At 42.8% G+C, this 22,065-nt stretch overlaps 3 protein-coding genes across 5 annotated transcripts in view; 1 reads left to right on the top strand and 2 right to left on the bottom strand.

Moving 5' to 3' along the window:
* The window catches only part of LOC106817253 (optineurin-like), a 10,095-nt gene extending 6,825 nt beyond the window's left edge, over positions 1–3,270 (bottom strand). Inside the window, exons 1-3 of the mRNA XM_014821948.1 lie at positions 3,160–3,270; positions 2,542–2,697; positions 1,775–1,898 (exon numbers count right to left, since the gene is read on the bottom strand). Of these exons, the coding sequence (XP_014677434.1) occupies positions 1,775–1,898; positions 2,542–2,697; positions 3,160–3,270 (391 nt within the window). The remainder of the gene's footprint in view (positions 1–1,774; positions 1,899–2,541; positions 2,698–3,159) is intronic.
* A 453-nt stretch (positions 3,271–3,723) lies between these two features.
* LOC106820677 lies at positions 3,724–20,148 on the bottom strand. Its single transcript, XM_014825183.1, has 7 exons — positions 19,747–20,148; positions 18,336–18,462; positions 17,927–17,999; positions 17,166–17,450; positions 16,359–16,471; positions 3,988–4,141; positions 3,724–3,815 (listed from the first exon to the last, which is right to left on the bottom strand). Exons 1-6 carry the CDS (start codon positions 20,021–20,023, stop codon positions 4,105–4,107), a joined length of 912 nt encoding a protein of 303 aa, XP_014680669.1. The 5' UTR covers positions 20,024–20,148; the 3' UTR covers positions 3,724–3,815; positions 3,988–4,104.
* The window catches only part of LOC106820021 (protein phosphatase 1 regulatory subunit 21-like), a 28,522-nt gene continuing 15,905 nt past the window's right edge, over positions 9,449–22,065 (top strand). For 2 of the 3 annotated variants that reach the window (XM_014824732.1, XM_014824609.1), the window contains exons 1-4: positions 9,449–9,487; positions 13,831–13,899; positions 15,093–15,236; positions 15,926–16,042. In XM_014824732.1, the coding sequence (XP_014680218.1) occupies positions 15,213–15,236; positions 15,926–16,042 (141 nt within the window). In that variant the 5' untranslated portion in view covers positions 9,449–9,487; positions 13,831–13,899; positions 15,093–15,212. Of the gene's footprint in view, positions 9,488–9,579; positions 9,599–13,830; positions 13,900–15,092; positions 15,237–15,925; positions 16,043–22,065 lie in introns of those variants that run through there. The other variant, XM_014824666.1, reaches the window with a different exon arrangement.

Below are 22,065 nucleotides of genomic sequence, written 5' to 3'. Positions count from 1 at the left end.
GAAATGCAGAATTGCGGAACAAATCTAAACGGCTCGACCTAAGCTCGTGATAGTCGGTGTATAGCATCATGGTTGGAAAAGCCATCACTGTGCCGAAATTGGAGGTCACAGGTCAATGGGGCACAGGGCAGATTTTAGACATTTTCTGAGGACATGGTCTGACGGAGCGATTGAAAAACTTTTTCTTTCAGCGATGACCTAGCTACCATTTTTATGGCTTTATTGAAAGGACCATGAAATTTACTTTCCGCTGACATGCGAAGAGTAAGTGTCGGATAACCTTTTGACCCTCAAGAGGAGGGTTAAACATTGATTTGTGTCACAATGCACCATAAAACAGGAGTTTCAGGCACTGGCAGCAAGATCAAGCCCGCACGTACAGCACACACGCGGCGCCATTGACTATATATACAACATGGTGTCGAACTCGGTTAAGCGCATTCTGGCGGGCCGATTGTCAAAATTGGCGGGTGTATATTGTTAAGCAATGTTCCGCAATTCCAACTATAGTTGGAAAGTGGCGTCACCTGCAGGAACACCGGAGTTGTAACTGATTTAAAACGGTGAGTTGTGGTCCGTGCGGCGGCGAGTTAGGCACCATGTAGTATATATATATAGTCAATGGCGCCGTGTGTGTGCTGTACGTGCGGGCTTGATCTTGCTGCCAGTGGTTTCAGGCACTCGATTTGTATCGACCAATGGGATTTGGGAGGTATGCAGAATGCAAAAGGTTGCTGAAATGATGTGTACGCAACTGTGTATCTGCATATCTGCGCCTAACAAAGGTGTCACTACGCACGATTTAAATGTTACGTTTATAACCATAGCAACAGACCTCAGATGAGCCCAGACGCTCTGCGGCTCTTGTTTCATAATTCGATTTTTTGTTTCATGGTTGATTTTATCACATATAACATTCACGGATCAAATGCTTTGATTCAAGGATAGAATGCTTCGATTCACAGATCGAATGATTCGATTCACAGATCGAATGATTCGATTCGTGAATCGAATGATTCGATCCGTGAATCGAATAATGCGATTCAGAGTCACGAGAGTTTCACAGTTTTAGAGGGACGAGGTATATGAGGAGGGGAGAAGGTGGTACAGGAGGAAGGAGAGAAGGTAGAGGACGAGGGAGAAGGTAGTGGGGGAAGAGGAGGGGAGAAGGGGTGGAGGTAGAAGAGGTAGAGGACGTGGGAAAAGGTAGTAGAGGAGGGGGAGAAGGGGAGGAGGTCGAAAAAGGGGACAGGAAGGAGGTAGAAAAAGGGTACAGGAAGGAGGTTGAGGAGGAGGGTAGAAGGTGGTAAAGGAGGAGGGTAGAAGGTGGTGGGGGAGGAGGTAGAGGGGGAGAATGTGGTGGAGGGGAGGGGGAGTTGGGAGAGAGGAGGTCGAGGATGGTGGAGAAGGTGGAGGAGGTAGAGGAGAGGGAGAAGGTAGAAGAGGGAGTAGGTAGAGGATGGTGGGAGAAGACTGAGGAGGTAGAGGAGGGGTAACTTTAATGGAGCTTCCTAGAAGTCAGGTGACAGATCGTATGACTATGACGTCAAAACTTGAGCATCTAGTAATTACTTTACTACTTGTTAAATAACGTAGACAAAGTGTAAATCTCATAAACTTTAATGGCAAAAACAGGTTTTTCATGGTGGTTCCTACTTAGTATAACAGTTTCCCATGTGCAGAGACAACAATTCTTCTCATTAGTTTAGTGTTAAGGTGGGCTACAGAATGCAAGACGTATGTTACATTAGATTAGTTAAAATTGGAAAATTACATGCCAGATTTCGAGTAGCCAGCTGGTCAGTTAATGTGTCTGCCTGGTCATCTGGTTCATCATAGGGTCCAGGGTAGGGGTAACTTCTTCTGTACCTCCCAGAACGAGATGCATTAGATGTGGGCTGTAAAGGACAATGTTAGCAGCTACCGTAAATGCTATGGGTATTCCAATTTAGGTAATTTCGTACATATATTTTGTTGTTAATTCATACCTCTTACTGGTTTGGCTATTTTTAAGACAAGGTTATGTCAAGCACAAAAGAGAATCGAGATAAAATCTAGCACTATACTACAATTTACGATTTACAATTATAATGCTATGATTAATTTAGAATTTTACTCGTAAAATAACTAGGATTCATGTACAAACATGTACATATTATTATATAAACCATGCATATATATGGAGGGACAGACTCAATCACGTGTGGACCAAGCTGTTGACCACTACACCATCTGGTGGTCAAATCTGATGTCAGTCAGCATTGAACGCCTCCTGTTAGGATGCGAAACGCTAGCAGTACGTTTGAACTTCACGGTTGAGCAAAAATTAACCAAGTTAGCACTGCATATATGTTCTAGCTCAACACACCAGCACAGTCCTGATGTGCCTCTCACAACAGCTAAAATACTGTTTAATCAGCGAGATCTGTTTAAGATCCAATTCCTAGAACATGCGAAATCCATACATGTAGGAACTTTGTGTGCTGTGTAACCTCGTAGTGATACATAAGCGACAAACAGAACACAGAGCTAGCTACCTACCTGTGGTTGTGACTGAGACTGCAATTGCTGAGCTTCGTGGGAAGGACTCATGTGGGCGCGGAATTGCTCCAGCTGAATCCGCAGCTGCTCCATCTCATCGTGCTGCCGCTCACGCGCGCTCCTCTCCGCCTGGAAGTCTGCATGGTAGATATCCATCTGTGGATGTCAAACAAATATTGCATGTGAATTCATGACGGCTGGACATCCATGCAAAAGCAGCCACGACTTGCGGGTTTGGCAGGCGGCTGTAACAGGCATCAAAATGCCTGGTCGTCCAAAAACCTGGTCTTCTTCTGCCCAATGTGCATTTCCCCTGAGGGTGCGTATGACTTCAACAAAGTTTTACATGTTGTTGAAACTTGCGGGCAAACTAGGATGCCACGACGAAATATTTGTTATATACCAAACAATTATAATCGCTGATGTCCTTATTTTTATATCGTTCTTAGAAGGGTACGTATTACTGCACAGGCAGTTATTGACTGGTCATAAGTTCACCTGCCACACTGGTTATCCTAACAACAGAAAAAATGTGATGCCTTTGCAAGATAGGGTACACTCACTATACAGCACACCATCTCGCATCGGTCATGATGCTGCTATGTATGTCAACCTCACCTGTGCTTTTAGAACAGGAATAGTCTCCAGATCTTCCCGCAGCTTCCTCAGTTCCTCACTGAGGGCACAGATCTCCTGATCTTTGCTACTGACAAGGTCTTCAGATGTCATAAGACGGGCCAACAGGTTATCTATCTGCTGGGACTGTTGCCGCAACTGCTTCATTGTAACATCTGGCAGAGCATCCTACAACGATGAAAACAAGACTTGATAATCACCATTCTAATTATTTAATACAGGGGCAGGTTGAGGTGAGGATGTTAGATGTAACAAGCTAAAAATTCAAGTACTTATTAATGTAATATATTATATTATAAATAATATTATTATTATGAATTAAAATTAATAATTAAAAATAAACATAATGTAAAATAAAAATAACATCTTATAATATATTCATAAATTTACAATATATAGAATAAATATCAATTATATAAAAGTCAGTATTATCAAATAATAGAGTAATGAAGATGATCAACACTGTAGTATTGAAAGAGATATAAATTTAAGGGAGCTACCAGTCAAATACTGCATGGCATCTCCCAGAGGAAATACCCACCCCGTGGTTTCCACTGACGTGCTCCAATGTTTCGGACAATTCTTGAAAGTCTTTACACAATCGCTCATATTGCGCTCTCGTTTCAGCCAACTTTCTCCTGCAATCAAACAACATACACACTCCATATAGGCTGCCATGCTCCAATGTGAAAAAAACATTTGGTAGGCTTACCCACTTCACATGTACCAGGTAATATATATATATATATTACCAGTAACGATGCAACGTGATTTAAGTGTGCATGGATGTAACCTAGTGGCGACACGTACTGGTCTGTTTGACTCTGCTTGCGTTCTGCATCTAACGCTGCTTCCAAGTTAGCGACGTTGATTCGCAGCGAGTCGATGAGTGTATCGTCATGCTTTTGCAAATGCTTCTTTGCTTCCTCACTCACCACCCAGCTGGCGCTGCAACTCTTCAATCCTGGACAGAAAGAAAATACGAATTTGCATTTGATTAGATAACGAGTAGCTAAGGGTATCCAGGAGACATCGATGGGCTAATGGGTACAATAACTTTTTCAGGATGTACCAACGACACGCTGCAACCCAGGATTCAGTTACCTTCGTAGCGCCTTCACAATTGCAAGCGATCACCTGACTTCACAAACTAACAAGAATTTCCCAGCTAGAGTGACTACCAATCTTTACCCAATTTTGCAGCTAGTGGGAGCAAAGTCCTCTGTGGAACCAATCAGATTTTAATGATCAAGCTCGCAGACTTAGAAGCACACCAAGTGTGTTTGCTTGGTATGATGTCAGTAAAAATGCCTACATGGATGACAGATAAATACCACAGATGCAGTTAGCAACTAAAGTAAAACTCGTGCAGCTATACCCTATACGCTATACGATACTATACACCATACATATCATATCATAGCAACATACCATACCATATCCATTACCATACCATACAATACCATATCCATACAGAAGCATACCATAGGAGCGACCATACTAACTATACTATACTCATGTAAGTACTAGTGTTTAAATATCCATTGTAGAATACTTATGTATACGCATTTCCGAAAATGCAGGGAGGTACATCCGCCGATTTTCATACTGTGAATCTGCCATCTTTCGCTCATCTGTGGCTCCAATCTCTTCTCTCCCAGATTTCTGAATTACTCTGACCAGGACATCACCTTAGCTTCAGCATCTGACTTCGCATATCATTCTCACACACTAGGGAAAATAGATGCTGGTCATTAATTTAATCACATACACTGGACGTCAATGCTTACAACGAATGAAATGCGCATAGGCACTTTGAACTTGCTCATTGTCACAGTGTATATATATATGGTAACTAGATATGAATCTAATGAAAACGATGTTAGTTGGTTCTGTTTTTTGTTTGAACAGTGTGAGAGCAAGAAAATGTGTCACAAATTCAAGAATAGTTGAACATAATACAACTGCTCAATAGAAGACGTAGCATTTTTTTACCTATCAAAGTGTATATTTTCCTACAGATCTGATCCTAGTTCCATGCACTCATTTCTATTCAACTGATCATATAGCTTAGATTATGCATAGTTCCCTCCACTGACCGCCACAATAATAATTTTTTTTTTTTGCCCCACCCAACCAGGCTGAAGGTTTGGGTAGTAGATCGGCTTTTTGTTTGAGGCGGGTCTTTTTTATAAATTCAGGCATGGTGTCTACATGTCTGCGTGTGTGCGTGTTGGAGATACCTTTAATGTTGAATGTTGTTCTGCTTCTGTACATAATAACGCATTGCTACAGATGTTATATAGATGTAGAAAAAAAAAACATGTGATACACTTCGGGATTTGGTCAAAAAAAAAGAATGGGCAAAGATGCATATACAAAAATCGATCGGCCCCTTTGGTCGCTCGGTCGGGGTGAGTGGCATAACAAGACAATATGTGTATTATGGCCCCCTCAGTACCTTTTACACACTCTAATTCTATCAATGTCCCTCATTCTAATCAACTGAGAGTCAAACTACGCTCAGATACTGCCACAAGTTTCATAACACTACACAGCGAACAACAAAACACAATGCCTTTACATTACTGCTAACTTCCATTCAATATCACTGCATCTCTATCCAATGATAATATACAGAAATATGCGTAGTTCCGCACACTGCCCGCCTAGTACGCTTTTATGTAATTTGAGGCCAAGGAGTGGTCTTTCCAACCGGCCTTTCCGTTCGATTCTCAATCCGTACAACAGCATAATCGTTCAGCATGCTGCGGCTCTCCCGCGCCACTGGCCCAGAACCGCGACGCTGTTCATCCTTGAAGGTCTCCACATGGGCAATGTCGTGTCACTGGCGTTCTCACCCCTCTCGCCTGTGTCTTCCCTGCAGTCAGCCGGCTGGTTTTCTGCACAAGGAGCCGCCGACGTGTCCCCCGCAGCGTGCGGCGCTAGCCGGTGGTCAATCAGTGATGGCGTGCTGTCGCCACTGCTTCTTGCTGTGCAACAATGCGACGCGATGAGTCGGCGGGAAATGCAAGCCGCACTTGATGCATTGTTGCAAATTGGAGGAGAATTGAAATGTTGAAGAAGGGAATGTCCAAGGTGTAAAGAATATTAGCTGGAAGTATGGTGGACCTAATGGCTATCCTATCTTCAGGCGTTATGTATCGCGGGTTACAGAGGAGAAAAACCAGAGTTAACGTGATAATCATGAGCGCCCTACCGTTAGTGGAAGAAGTTTACCCAGTCAGCGAGATGACACCCTTGAAAAACCATGCTGCAGGAGTCTGACTAATTAAATCCCAAAAGCTTGAATCGAAAACAGATTGAGGAGAAATAAAAACAACAAGATAATTGTCCGCAGATAGGTAAGGAACGAGCACAAGAAATAGCATTAGTCACTGGAGCAATAACATTTCATCCTTTTAGTAGATAGTCCATCCTACCTAGAAGCCTTGATTAGTGGTTGTTATACAACATACTTTTAATAGACCCTCCTCCGTCTCCTTACCTCGTGCGATTCTTGGGACGATTTCCTCCAAAGGTTCATTTCGTTTTTCCACATCTGTTCCTTCTTCTAGGTTTAGGCTGTAATTAAATAAACTCTCATGACAGTTGACTCCATGTTATGTTAAGGAGCGCAAGCTTGAAGACATTACATAAACAATTAAGACTACTGAGAGCAGCGACGCCCCTGAGCAAGAACCATTTGTAATACTAGAGAATTTACTGGCTGCTGACTCCAGGGGTTCTCCTGGTAATAACACTGGCATTAATTTACTAGGAACTTGGTAATGCAACTTTGAGCCAAATTCCAGGCCCCATATCTAGATTAGGATTGTCACTTCACAAAAATGAAATTGTGTGTGTTCTGGAATACTAAATGTTGCTTTCTTTAATGGAACCCTCAACGTTCACCAAACACAAAACACTTTATTAGCAAGATGGTGAAACAACGTATTATAAGTGTCTGCTTGCTCACCGCATCTGCTGTTACTGTTCAATGATCCTTCACTCAGCTTCGAATAATACTGATACTCTGCGCATTCCTGGGCAACCTGCCTTCATCAGAGACGTGTTACGCTCCACGAGGCTCTGTCTGGAGGAATAGTAACAACCAGGCCATTCATGCATCACGAGGCTGCTCCGGTTGTGTGTATTTAAGCTCGTCTCTATGTTCTGAAAGCTGCCTAGAACCGTCACTAACGAAACTACTTTCACACAATCAGCTGGGAATTAACAAACCTAACGAGTTGAAGGGCATATCGCAGAACTCTGCCGATAGATATTAGCCGAGCAAGCCGTGGTATAACACTGATGATGGATTCCACAACCCAGAACATTTTTGCCTACACCACATTCGACATAACCACCTATATCGAAAATGACGTTGTTCCATCTTTCGCACGTGGCTGAGGTACGGTAGCCGGTCGTTCTGTTGAAGCCCCTTTTGTGTGTTAGGGTAGGGTTAGGGTAGGTAGGTTAGGTTAGGTTCTAGCTTCATCTACACTCGGCTAAATCGTGGAATTTATTTCCAAGGCGTTATTAGTGAAATCTGGCGCCTACCGCCGGCCATCTTGTCTTCGTTAAGTAGGAAAGCGAATGGATCTCGCGTACACCGACTCGAGACATTAAAGATACGTCTACCGTACCGTACACTGTCCGTACCCTAAACTTGGAATCCTGCAACAATCGTGCGAGATTGTTTGCACTGATTGGCTGGCCCAAGACGCGGATTCCCTAGTTTGGCTGAACTAATCTCAAATTGGGCAACTGAAAAGCATTCGGTGAATCAACAATCCGCTCATACGAGTGTTGGTTGGTGTGCTGTGGTGCATAAACTATACGGAAGAAATTTATCTCATATTTATTCAATTATATTATATAATCTTTTTATATTTAACATCACAAAAGGGCTAACCAACTATTGGAATGAATAAAAGGTAACGACCCTTCATATATTAATAGTTAGGAATATAGACATTGAAATGCCTAATTAATTCATGGATGTTTGTGCAGAGCTCTGTTTACGTCTGTTGCCGAAGGTCTCAAGATTGGTTCCCAACTGCGGAATGCGCTGAAATTCTCAAGTGTTGTGTATTAGCATTCCAAGTTGCGCACAAACATAGCACTTGCTTCTATCTTAACTGCATATAAGGACTTGCATACAATTTAAAAACAAAGCAGATGTACGAACGTACTGAGACATACATCAAAATTATTTAACAACCACAACAACAGACAACAACAACAAACAACAACAAGCAAACAACAACAACAACAACACAACAACAACAACAATCAACAACAACAACGACGGACGACGTGACAACACCAATCAACCACCATCACCGACCCACCCCACCATCGACCAACAACAACAACAGGCACAACAACAACAAAAAAACAACAAAACCAACAACAACAACAACAACTAACAACAACAACAACAAACAACAACAGCAGCGACTGATCACCTTTCCAGGAGCTTGTTTCGTGAATAACCTGCATGCACAAGGTGTTGCAGCTCGGGCGCGGACAGCGACGACGTTTAATGAGAAAAGAGGTGACGCTAAAGTGTCGTCGAAATTGACAAACCGACGTGCCACACTAGACAGTTCGTGGGTTGGAAAGGAACACGATATATCCGAACGACAAACACTGCGATTTTATAGAGTTGTCGAGAAACTGGGACCACCTTCCGCTACCATGCCGCACCGACCCGGTTGATTGTCCAGTTTTGATTTCGCCTAATTACTATCAGCCATGTTAATGTGTGGTAATAACGGAATAGATGATCATATATACAACCTACACGACGTCCAGGATTTTATGTTTGATGTCGGCGCACTATCAGCGATTGCAAGTTACGGTAATAGATATGTTAATGAGCAGCAAGGTTGAGAAGTCCGCTGCACATCTCAATGATAAACCTAGGCGTGACCATACGTAGTTACTATATTCCAGAAAAAAAGTAATTGAACATATAAAAGCGCATCAAAGAACAAAATTACCTACTAATCGTGTATAAATGCATGAAATTAAAATTCCTTTTTTATAGCCTATAGGTACCTAAACCGATATACAATTACTGTATGTTGCTTTAATCGGTTAGCATGCAGTACGATTGACGTAGCCGCTAGCGAAGAACTGAGAGTTACACCTCCTTGGCTATATTCATGTGAATTTGAGTATGCATTATCTGCTTCAAATCTGACCAAACTGTCAATCTGCATGCGAGCGCAAAGTTTATGGACATGGCAACAGTAGATCTACACAGTAGATAACCAAAACTAGCCTCAAGTATTCCAAGGTAATCAACGTCCATTGCCTCCGGCTTCGAATAGTGCCAAAAACAAAAGGCAAAGTCAAAGTGACAGTCAGCGTTTTCCAACATACTTTGATACACCTAACAACTTTACAAGTGCAAGCATAACTCTAGAGTACTAGTTAGCGCCGCGTACACTGTACGCGTATGCATGTAATTTTGTTGGTCCGCACTGACGTAGTCCAGATGCATCTGTAGAATCCATGATCGTCCGTGCCGTGCGTCCGTGCGTCCGTCTAACGAGTTGGGCACGAATCTAAACGCTCGACGTACGGATTCGAAAGTCGAGATTGTGTGGTTGTGTGTGGGGGGGGGGTACGACAAACGAGTTTGGATTCGACGCTGGGGGTCAACGGTCAAGGTCAGGAGAGTGTTGTCAAAGAAGGGGGAACATTCGCTCTCCTTAACTCTAAGGTAATAGGGAAGGAAATGCAGATTGCGGAACAAATTCTAAACGGCTCGACCTATACTCGGGATACGTCGGTGTATATGCACATGGTTGGAAAATCCATCACTTGTGCACGAAAATTGGAGGTCACAGGTCCAATGGCGCACAGGGCAGATTTTAGACAATTTTCTGAGGACATGGTTGCTGCACGGAGCGATTGTAAAACTTTTTCTTTCAGGCGATGACTCTTAGCTAACCAGTTTTAATGGGCTTTAATTGAAAGGACGCATGAAATTTTTATTTCCGGCAACATGAGCGAAGAGTAAGTGTCGGCATAACCTTTTGACCCTCAATATGGAGGGTTAACCATTATATTGTGTACAATGCCACCATAAAAACAGGAGTTTCAGGCACTGGCAGCACGATCAAGCCCGCAACGAACAGCACAACGCGGCGCCATTCGACTATATAATACAACATGGTGTCGAAGCTCGGTTAACCAACTCACGCCGCATCTGCGCCGCCGCCGCCACTGCTCAACAACTTGCGCGCGGCTAATGTACATGTCTCCCGCATATCCTCCAACCTATACGCCACCGTGCCACTTCAAAGGCGCCCCATAACCGACTGCTACAACTGATTTAAAACGGTGAGTGTGGGAAACTGCGCGGCGACTGGCCGCGATTCGACACCGCATGCTTGTATATATACGTCAAATGGCGCCGTGTGTGTGCTGTATCGTGGCGGGCTTCGATCTTGCTGCCAGTGGTTCGCACTTCGATTTGTATCAACCAATGGGATTTGGCGAGGTATTGCAGAATGCAAGAAGGTTGCGAAATGATGTGTACCAACTGTTGTAATCTGCATATTCTGCGCCAACATAGGTGTCACTACGGCACGATTTAAATGTTACGTTTATAACGCATAGCAAACAACCTCAGATGACCCAGACGCTCTGCGGCTCATGTTTCATAATTAATTCGATTTTTGTTTCATGGTTGATTTTATCACGATATAAACATTCTACTGATCAAAATGCTCGATTACAGATAGAATGCTCGTCACAGATTCGCATATGATTCGATCACAGATCAGAATGATTCGGATTCACAGATCGAATGAATTCGATTGTGAATCGAATGATTCGATCCGTGAATCGAATAATGCGAATTCAGAGTCACTGAGAGTTTCACAGTAGTTTTAGAGGGAACGAGGTTATATGAGGAGGGGAGAAGGTGGGTACAGGAGGAAGGAGAGAAGGTAGAGACCGAGGGATGAAGTTAGTGGGGAGAGAGAGGGGAGAAAGGGGTGGAGTAAGAAAGGTAGAGGACTGGGAAAAGGTCGTAAGAGGAGGGGGAGAAGGGAAGGAGGTCGAAAAAGGGGACAGGAAGGAGGTAGAAAAAGGGTACAGGAAGGAGGTTGAGGAGAGAGGGAGAAGTGTAAAGGAGGAGGGTAAGAAGGTGTGGGGAGGAAGGTAGAGGGGGAGAATGTGGTGGAAGGGGGCGGGAGTTGGGAGAGAGGAGGTCGAGGATGGTGGACGAAGGGGACGAGGTAGAAGGAGAGGGAGAAGGTAAAAGAGGGAGTAGGTAGATGGATGGTGGGAGAAGACTAGGAGGAGGTAGAAGGAGGGGGGAAAGTGGTAGAGAAAGAAGAGGGGAGGAACGCGAGGCCTAGAAGGTGTGGTGGGGAGGAGGGGGACGGAGCGTAGAGGAGGTGGAGGAGGTAAGAGGGGAAGAATTGGTAGAGGGGAGGGGGATTGGAGGATAGGGAGAGAGGAGTAGGAAGGAGGGGAGAAGGTAGAAGAGGGAGGAGTCGAGGATGGTGGGCAGAAGGGGAAGAGGTAGAAGGAGAGGGAGAAGGAGAGAAGAGGGAGTAGGGATAGAAGGTATGGGTGGGAGAAGACTGAAGGATGTAGGAGCGAGGGGAAAAAGTGGTGGAGAAGTGAGGGGTGGAGGAGGAGGGTAGAGGTGGTGGGGGAGAAAGGGGAGGCAGGTAGAGGGGAAGAATGTGTGGAGAGGTAGGGGGAGTTGGGAGATCGGGGAGAGAGGAGGTAGTAGGAGGGGAGAAGATAGAAGAGGAGGAGGTCGAGACAATGGTGGAGAAAGGTGAGGAGTACGACGGAGTAGGTGGGAGAAAGACTGCGGAGGAGAGTTGAGTAGCACCAGACACGGTAGCAGGGACCTATCATAGAGGGCGTGTAAGATGGAGGTGCAGGAGGAGCGGGACGAGTTAATCAAAGTTGACTAGACACAAAACGAGTGTGTGCCATTTTCGCGGTGGTTTGCTGGTGTGGTGTTTTGAACATAAACATTGTTCAAAACTACCCATTGTCAACTCAAAATGCTAAGAATAGATTGTAACATTATTATTTGATATCTTCTGCTTATTATGAGCTATAATAGTTTATAGAAATTTATTAATTATCATAATGTAAAAATGCTCCAGTTGAACTAGTGCCGTTTTGCTCAAGTTGTTGATAGATGGCGCTTGAGTCGGAAACGTGGTCCGGTATAAATTTCAGGATCGTATGATTCGATTCTGGAATCGAATCATTTGATTCTGGAATCGAATCATTCAATTTTGGAATCGAATTATTCGATCTGCAAATCGAATCATTCGATCCGCGAATCGAATCATTCGATCCGCGAATCGAATCATTCGATCCGCGAATCGAAGCATTCGATCCGCGAATCGAATCATTCGATCCGCGAATCGAATCATTCGATCCGTGAATCGAAGCATTCGATCCGTGAATCGAAGCATTCGATTCCAAAACCGAATGGTTTGATGCCAGGATCGAATGGTTTGATTCTCTTTTCTGATATAAAATCAAATAATGTGAACATTTAAAACAGAGAATTATTGTTGATTTATTGCATATAACATATGATTAAATAATCAAATATTATATGAGATAAATCAAATGTTATATGCAATAAATCAAATGTTATATATGTGATAAATCAAATGTTATATATGATAAATCGAATGTTATATGTGATAAATCAAATGTTATATGTGATAAAATCAACCATAAAACAAAAATCGAATTATGAAACAAAAAACATGCCATATACGCGGGCTTTAGTACTAGAGCTACTACAAGCGCAACGCACAAGCCACGTTTCAGCGTAGTCTAGCGGTAGCAAATCTATCTAGGTAAAATGGTGCCCTTTTGGTCCTGAAAGTGGGACCAGGGTTGTCCGTGGTCATGGCTGCCGTTCAGCAAACGTTGGAGAGCTATCAGCAGTGGGAAGGTTTTCTGGTATCACGAGAAAACAGTTGTAAATGTTATTTATCACCATACGAAAACATACTGTGTATATGTTACAAATTTTCCAAGTTAATTATGAAGTTGTGTCAGCGTCACACCCACCATCCAAATACTCACCACCACCGGCATCCAATGCATTGTATCTCAGAAGTACATGGTCAGCCTCACAAAAATCTGCAAAACTCATCTGTATTGCAATAGACATTATACTTTATAGATAGCTTTTGTAATTTTGGGTCCAACCCAGTTCTATTTGCTATAGAAAGCATTTTTCAAGTGTGAGTTGGTATGTGTTGAAATCTAGCATATTGGTACTGTTATAGCAAACTTAAGTTAACCTAATATAATCCTAAGTAATTCAGGCCCGTAGCCAAGGGGGGTTCGGGGGGTTCGCACGAACCCCCCCCCCCAAGCAAAAAAAATTGCAAGAATTTCACCTCAGGTATGCACCAGATCACTCCATTTTAGTGTAATAATTGCAAAATCTCCATCGTGTGGGAGGGGGGACACCCCCATCCAACACCCTCCCCCTGCTCGGTCGCTATGCTCCCTCACAAATTTCCAACATTTAAAAACGAACCCCCCCCCCAATATAAAGCTGGCTAAGGACCTGAGTAATTAAACAATATTATTAATGAATTGAATATTCATCGATCACATTTATAGCTGCGGGCTCAAGTTCCTGTACTGAAGAAAGCTGTGCTAGATGAACAGTCAAAAGAAGCACAGCTAAAGGTAAGTTATTATATACTAGTACTGTCAAATTTGTAACAACCAGAAACGTCTGGTACACATGCTAGATTACCTGACATGGTCAGGTGCAGCTAGTAGAATGGAAAATGAACTTATCCATCCATGTTGTCATTAGTTCCACAAATTGATTTCCAATATTTTCGAAAATCACCACTAGGTGGCAGAAATAAGCAGCACTGGGTTGCATTAGGAATATCTTGAAATATAATCATGAATACAATTCTTGTTATGTTATGTTATCTGGTTTCTGTGAACCAGTATAGCAGATGCAGCCCTCGACACTAACGGTTGGTCGATTGCCCGGGACAAGTGAAAGTCTACGTCGAACAAATTATTCTCTTGGCTAGTTGCCCGATCGGACAACTAAAAAATGTCCAGTTGTGTAAAATTCCTAGCATCCTTTGAGCCAGGGCGCTATCGCATGACATTTCTCACGTTGTATTTTCGAAAGTCGCCAAAAAAAGCCGCCCGCTACACCCGTGTCTGTGGCTGTGCAAATCGTGGCTGTGTACATGCCTGCTGGCTGGGAGGCATTGATTGAAGTACGGGGGGGGGGGGGGTAAGTGCACCGATTGTTTCAGTCCCGTGGGACGTTCATTACTGAATATGTAGGGGGTGGGCACCGCTGGTATGAGAGAGCGACAGCAAAACTCTTTCCTGGAATTGAGAAAAAAGCTGCAATCAGCTCGCAAAAATAAACGTTGTGTGAATTTCATTACGATTTTCCATAATTATATACTGTAATATGATATACACTGAACTAAAAATGTACCTTAACGGCTCTAGATTGCAAGTAAATTTTGGACAAGTAAAACCAAGTAAAAATTGCTTCTTGTTGCTTGACAGGACAACCAGATCTGAAAATAAGCATCGAGGCCTGAGATGCATAATATACTTCCAATTCAGATTAGTTAAACATGCAACATTTCTGCATTACTGGGCAAATATGCATTTACAATACACAATGTAACAGGTTAATCAAGATTTGAAGCATTTAACTTCCTAACACCAAGTAAAGACTAGGCTCAAGTCAAAATTGTATATATATATTACTGCACTGGGCTGTCATAATATAGGCTCTACACTACCAGTGCATGTATGATCATGCAAGTTTATAGTATATATATATATATATATATTATATTATATATATTTACTTTTATGCTTTTATGTAGGAACATGTCAAGGAGAAAGATCAGGCTATACGAAAGTTCCAACAAGAGATTGAGAGTCTCGATTTTCGAAATGCTCAGCTGACGAAACGTGTCACTCTCCTCCAGGGTGAGCTTGATGACATGTTGGCTCGCAAACGAAATAAGGTAAAAGACTGCCTCCATACTTGAGTTAGTTTAGTTCGGATTTAATCCAAGTTACATTATGCCACATTCGTGCAATTTAATTAAAGGTGACTGGGAATTGTAATATGGATTCAACTTTGGGATTGTTTGTGAATTTACATATACTTGGTTCAGGAAATATACTTGTACATTTATGTTAACTTAAGATAAGATTACTTCTTAGATTTTGGTTTCTGTTGGGGACAATAAGACTGCAGAGATTCAGACTTTTCTATTCGAATAGCTTTTGCTGCTAAAACTACATGATTTTGCATTATACCTTAAAAAAATTATGCGAGTCCTAAATAATTCTTATATGCAAGGACTGGAAGAAAATGATGTGCGTCTTTCTATTACATGTTGTATAATTGTGTATTAGTAAAGTTGGTGACTCATTGCGTATGCCTGGAATATAATGCTAACATATAGCAGGAGGTAGGTGATAGTACTGTCACTCACTATAGACATGAGACTAGTTCCTGTGGTGACACAGACAGATAAAATAAACCAACCCCTAGTAGGACAATTTGGTCTGGCACAATAGTAGGATAAACCCCCAAAAACAATTTCTGGATGTCTACGTTGCAAACTGGTCTACTAGTGTCACCTGCCAGATGGTATACGTTGTTATTTAAATTTGTAAAATATGAAATTGACTGATCTGTGTGCAGAACAGACAAGGGCAAGCACAGTCTCCGTTGTCCTGTGCAACTGCCACGACTAACAACAGTGTCCTCAGTGAGGAACTGCAGAGTAAGATCGAGGAGAACGCCCAGCTGCACACGGAGGTAATGGACTAGTAGGCATGGTTTTTAGCTCATCTGACATAGTCAGATGCAGCTTGTAGAATCGCATGATCGTCCGTCCGTCCGTCCGTCCGTCCGTGCGAGCGTCCGTCCGTCCGTCCGTGCGAGCGTCCGTCCGTCCGTCAACAGTTGGGCACAAATCTAAACGGCTCGACGTACGGTCACGATATTCGGGACGTGGGGGGGTAATATACCATACCATACCATACTATACTATACTATACTATGTAATACTATGTAAATACTATGTAAATACTATGTTACGTTTCCAAAATGCAGGGAGGTAAAATTTTCATACTGTGAATGTGCCATCTTTAGCTCATCTGTGGGCTCCAATCTCTTCTTCTCCAGATTCTGAAGTTCTCTGACCAGTGACATCACCTGAGCTTTCAGCATCTGACTGTCATTATCCTACACACAGTGGAAAATAGATGCTGTCATTAAATTTAATCACATACACTGAGTCAATGCTCAAAATGAAATGGCATAGCACTTTGTACTTGCTCATGTGCACACTGCACAGTGTATATAATGGGTAACTAGATATGAACTAAATGAAACCATGTTTATTGTATGTTTTGTTTGAACAGGTGAGAGCAAAAAATTGTCACAAATGCAAGAATAGTGACCATAATACAACCTCAATAGAAGACGTAGCATTTTTTACACAAGTTATATTTTTCTAAGATTTCTGACTCTAGTTCCATGTCACTCATTCTATCAACTGATCAATATAGCTTAGATATGCATAGTTCCCACACTGCCCGGGCCACAATTAAATTTTTTTTTGTTTGCCCTCACCCGACCCAGGCTGAAAGGTTTGGGTAGGTAGGTCGCCTTTTTTTTGAAGCGGGTCTTTTTATAAATTCAGCATGGTGTCTACATGCTCGGGTGTGCTTGTGTGGAGATACCTTTAATGTTGAATGTTTGTTTTGCTTCGTACATAATAATGCATTGCCTACAGATTTATATAATGTACAGTGATACAATTTGTCAAAAAAAAGAATGGGAAATATCAATACAAAAATTTGAGTCGGCCCCTTTTTGGTGCGTCGGTCGGGTGAAGGCAAACAAACAATATTTTTATTATGGCCCCGCTGAGTACCTTTATGTAATTTTGAGGCAAGGAGGGGTCCTCCAACTCGGCCTTTCCGTTCGACAAATGCCGCACCACAGCATAATCGTTCAGCATGCTGGCGGCCCCCGCGCCCCCGCACGCTTGTTCATCCTTGAGGCTCCACAGGCAATCGTTCAGCTTGGCGTTCTCCACCTCGGCCTGTGTCTTCTCCTGCAGCAGCCGGCTGTTTTCTGCACAAAGCTCGGCCACCGTGTCCCGCAGGTCGGCTAGCCGGTGGTCAATCAGATGCGTGCTGTCGCCACTGGCTTCTTCCTGCAACAATGCGACGCGATGAGTCGCGGGAAATGCAGCCCACTGATGCATTTGGAAAGGAGGAAATGAAATGTTGAAGAAGGGAATCCAAGGTGTAAAGAATATAGGCTGAAGTATGGTGGACCTAATGGCTATCCTATCTTCAGCGATTGTATTCCGGGTTATCAGAGAGAAAAACCAGAGTTAGTGATAATCATGAGCCCTACCGTTAGTGAAGAAGTTACCAGTCATCTAGGATGACACACTGAAAAACATGCTCAGGAGTCTATATTTTATAATCCCAAAAGCTGAATGAAAACAATTGAATGAAAAAAAACAACAAGATAATGTCCCAGATAGTATAAACACACAAAAATAGCATTAGCACTGGAAGCAATAACATTTTGCATCTTTTATAGAAGTCCATCTACTAGAAGCCTTGATTATGGGTTGTTATACAACATATTTTAATAGACCCTCTCCTCCGTCATCCTTACCTCGGTCGATTCTTGGACGATTTTCTCCAAAGCTTTCATTCGTTTTTCACACTGTTCCTTCTCTAGGTTTAGGCTGTAATTAAAAACTACATGACCTGATCCATGTTATGTAAGGAGGCAAGCTGAAGACATTACATAAAAATTAACACTGGAGAGCAGGAGCCCCTGAGCAAGAATTTTGTAAACTATGAGAAATTTACTGCTGCCACCCCCAGGGTTCTCCCGGGTAATAACCATGGCATTAATTTACCAGGACTTGGTAAGAACTTTGAGCAATTTCAGGCATACTAGCATAGGATTGTCACTTCACAAAAATGAAATGTTTGTGTTCTGGAATATAAGTTGCTTTTTTAATGAACCCTGCAACTTCACCAACACAAAACACTTTATACAAAGATGGTAATCAAACCTGATTATAGTGTTCTTGGCTTGCTCATGCATCTGTCTGTTATGTTCAATATCTTCACTCATCTTGAATATCTGATCTCTCCATCCTGCAACCTGCCTCATCAGAGACGTGTTACGCTCCACAGCGTCTGTGAGGAATAAACAACCAGGCATTCATGCATCACGATGCTGCTCGTTGTTATTATATCGTCTCATGTTCTGAAACTGCCTAGAACCCACTACATCTTACTTTCACACCAATCAGTGGGAATTAACAAACCTACCGAGTTAGGGCAGATCAGAACTTGCCACAGATATTGCCGCTAACTGTATACACTGATAGGATTCACAACCCAGAACATTTTTGCTACACACATTCGCATACACTATACGAAAATACGTTGTTGCCTCTTTCGCAGTGGCTGGAGGTACGGTAGCCGTCGTTCGTTGAAGCCCCTTTTTGGTGTTAGGGTTAGGGTTAGGGTTAGGGTTAGGTTTAGGGTTAGGGTTCTAGCTCATCTAAACTCGCAAATCGTGAATTTATTTCCCAAGGCGTTATTTCGAAATCTGGCGCCACCGCCGCCATCTTTGTCTCGTTAAGTATGAAAGCGAATGGACTCGCGTACCCGTAGCCTCGAGACATTAAGATACGTCTACCGTACCCGTAGCTGTCGTACCCAAACTTGGAATCTGCACAATCTCGAGATTGTGCAATGATTGTGCTGCCCAAACTGCGGATTCCCTAGTTTGGCTGACTAATCTCAAGATTGGGCAAACTGAAAACAGTCGGTGATTCAACAACCGCTCATAGCGAGTGTGTGGTGTGCGTGGTGCAAACTATAGGAAGAAATTTATCTCATATTTATCCAATTATTTATTATAATCATTTAATATTTATACAAAGGTGCTAACAACATTGAGGAAAGAAGGTATACGACCTTATAATTATATAGTTAGGATATAACATTTGAAATCCTAATAATCATATGTTTGTGCAAGCTCTGTTTACCTCTGTTTGCCCAATCTCAAGATTGGTTGCCCAAACTGCGGATGCGCTGAAATTCCAAGTTTGTGTAAGATTCCAAGTTTGCGCACAACATAGCCACTGCCTTTATCTTTACTGCATTATAATGACTGCATACAATTTAAAAACACAAGCACATGTACTGAACGTACTGAGACATTATCATCATAATTATTAACAACAACAACAACAACAACAACAACAACAACAACAACAACAACAACAACAACAACAACAACAACAACAACAACAACAACAACAACGACGACGACGGTGACAACACCATCACCACCATCACCACCACCACCATCACCAACAACAACAACAACAACAACAACAACAACAACAACAACAACAACAACAACAACAACAACAACAACAACAACAACAACAGCAGCGACTGGATCACCTTTCAGGAGCTTGTTTTCTTGAATTACTTGCACAAGTCGTTGTTGCAGCTCGGGCGCGGACAGCGACGACGTTATAGAAAAGAGTGACGAAGTGTCGTCGAAATTGACAAACGACTGCCCCTCACTAGACATGTTCCGTGGGTTGGAAAGAACAGATATATCCGACGACAAACACTGCGATGTTATAGAGTTGTCGATGATGGGACCACCTTCCGCTACCATGCTGCCACCACCGTGTGATTGTCCAGTTTGATTCTCTAATGTACTATCAGCCATGGTTTATTGTGGTAATAACGGAATAGATGATATAATACAACCTACACGACGTCCATGATTTTATGTTTGATGTCGGCGCACTATCAGCGGATCGCAAGTTACGGTAAAAATGTTGAGAGCAAGGTTGAGAGTCCGCTGACATCCAGATAAACCAGGCGATAAATACGTAGTTACTTATATTCCAGAACAAAAGTAATTAACATATAAAGGCTGCATCAAAGAACAAAAATATCCTATTATCTAAAATGTCTATGATTAAATCGTCTTTTTTATACCTATAGGTAACAAACCGATATACAATACTGTATGTTTGCTTTATCGGTTACATGCGTACGATTGACGTAGCCGCTAGCGAAGAACTGAGAGTTACACCTCCTTTGCTATATGTCATGTGTATTTTGAGTATGCATACTGCTCAAATCTGACCAAACTGCATCGAGCGCAAAGTTATGGACAGTGCAACAGTAGATCTACACAGTAGATACCAGAAACTAGCCTCAGAGTATTCCAAGGTAATCAATCCATTTGCCTCCGGCTTCGAAAGTGCCAAAAAACAAAAGGCAAAGTGACAGTCACGTTTTGCCAACACGTTTGATACAACTACAACTTTACAAGTACAAGCATAACTCTAGTAGTACTAGTAGCCCGCGTACACTGTACGCGTATGCATGTATTTTGTTGGCCCATCTGACGTAGTCAGATGCAGCTTGTAGAATCGCATGATCGTCCGTCCGTGCGTCCGTGCGTCCGTCAACAGTTGGGCACGAATCTAAACGGCTCGACGTACGGATTCGAAAGTCGGGATGTGTGTGTGTGTTGTGCTGGGGGGCGGGGTTAATCCGAAAACGAGTTTGGATGTCGACGCTGGGGGTCAACGGTCAAAGGTCAAGAGGTGTAAAAGAAGGGGGAACATTCCCTCCTTAACTTAAGGTATAGGGAGGAAATGCAGAATTGCGGAACAAATCTAAACGGCTCGACCTAAGCTCGTGATAGTCGGTGTATAGCATCATGGTTGGAAAATCCATCACTGTGCCGAAATTGGAGGTCACAGGTCAATGGGGCACAGGGCAGATTTTAGACATTTTCTGAGGACATGGTCTGACGGAGCGATTGAAAAACTTTTTCTTTCAGCGATGACCTAGCTACCATTTTTATGGCTTTATTGAAAGGACCATGAAATTTACTTTCCGCTGACATGCGAAGAGTAAGTGTCGGATAACCTTTTGACCCTCAAGAGGAGGTTAAACATTGATTTGTGTCACAATGCACCATAAAACAGGAGTTTCAGGCACTGGCAGCAGATCAAGCCCGCACGTACAGCACACACGCGGCGCCATTGACTATATATACAACATGGTGTCGAACTCGGTTAAGCGCATTCTGGCGCGGGCCGATTGTCAAAATTGCGCGGGTGTATATTTTTAAGCAATGTTCCGCAATTTCAACTATAGTTGGAAAGTGGCGTCACCTGCAGGAACACCGGAGTTGTAACTGATTTAAAACGGTGAGTTGTGGAAACTGCGGCCGGCGACTGCCGGCGAGTTCGACACCATGTTGTTATATAGTAGTCAATGGCGCCGCTGTGTGTGTGCTGTACGTGCGGGTCTTGGTCTGCTGCCAGTGGTTTCAGGCACTCGATTTGTATCAACCAATGGGATTTGGGAGGTATGCAGAATGCAAAGGTTGCTGAAATGATGTGTACGCAAACTGTGTATCTGCATATCTGCGCCTAACAAAGGGGTCACTACGCACGATTTAAATGTTACGTTTATAACCATAGCAACAGACCTCAGATGAGCCAGACGCTCTGCGGCTCTTGTTTCATAATTCGATTTTTTGTTTCATGGTTGATTTTATCACATATAACATTCACGGATCAAATGCTTCGATTCAAGGATAGAATGCTTCGATTACCAGATCGAATGATTCGATTCACAGATCGAATGATTCGATTCACAGATCGAATGATTCGATTGTGAATCGAATGATTCGCATCCGTTGAATCGAATAATGCGATTCAGAGTCACGAGAGTTTCACAGTT

The sequence above is a fragment of the Priapulus caudatus genome, unplaced genomic scaffold, assembly GCF_000485595.1.
Source record: "Priapulus caudatus unplaced genomic scaffold, Priapulus_caudatus-5.0.1 Scaffold2, whole genome shotgun sequence".
NCBI lineage: Eukaryota > Metazoa > Priapulida > Priapulimorpha > Priapulimorphida > Priapulidae > Priapulus > Priapulus caudatus.
Note: the sequence above shows the minus strand (reverse complement) of the source record. Positions and strands in the feature narration are given on the sequence as shown.

Excerpts from the sequence above, each read along its gene's own strand:
- LOC106820677 (XM_014825183.1), bottom strand. The coding sequence starts at position 20,023 with ATGGCTGATAGTACATTAGAGAATCAAACTGGACAATCACACGGTGGT. Across the intron at positions 18,463-19,746 it reads AGAAAACAAGCTCCTGAAAG|ACGCTGTGGAGCGTAACACG; the intron begins GTGATCCAGTCG and ends TATTCCTCACAG. Across the intron at positions 18,000-18,335 it reads GCCAAGAACACTATAATCAG|CCTAAACCTAGAGAAGGAAC; the intron begins GTTTGATTACCA and ends TTTTAATTACAG.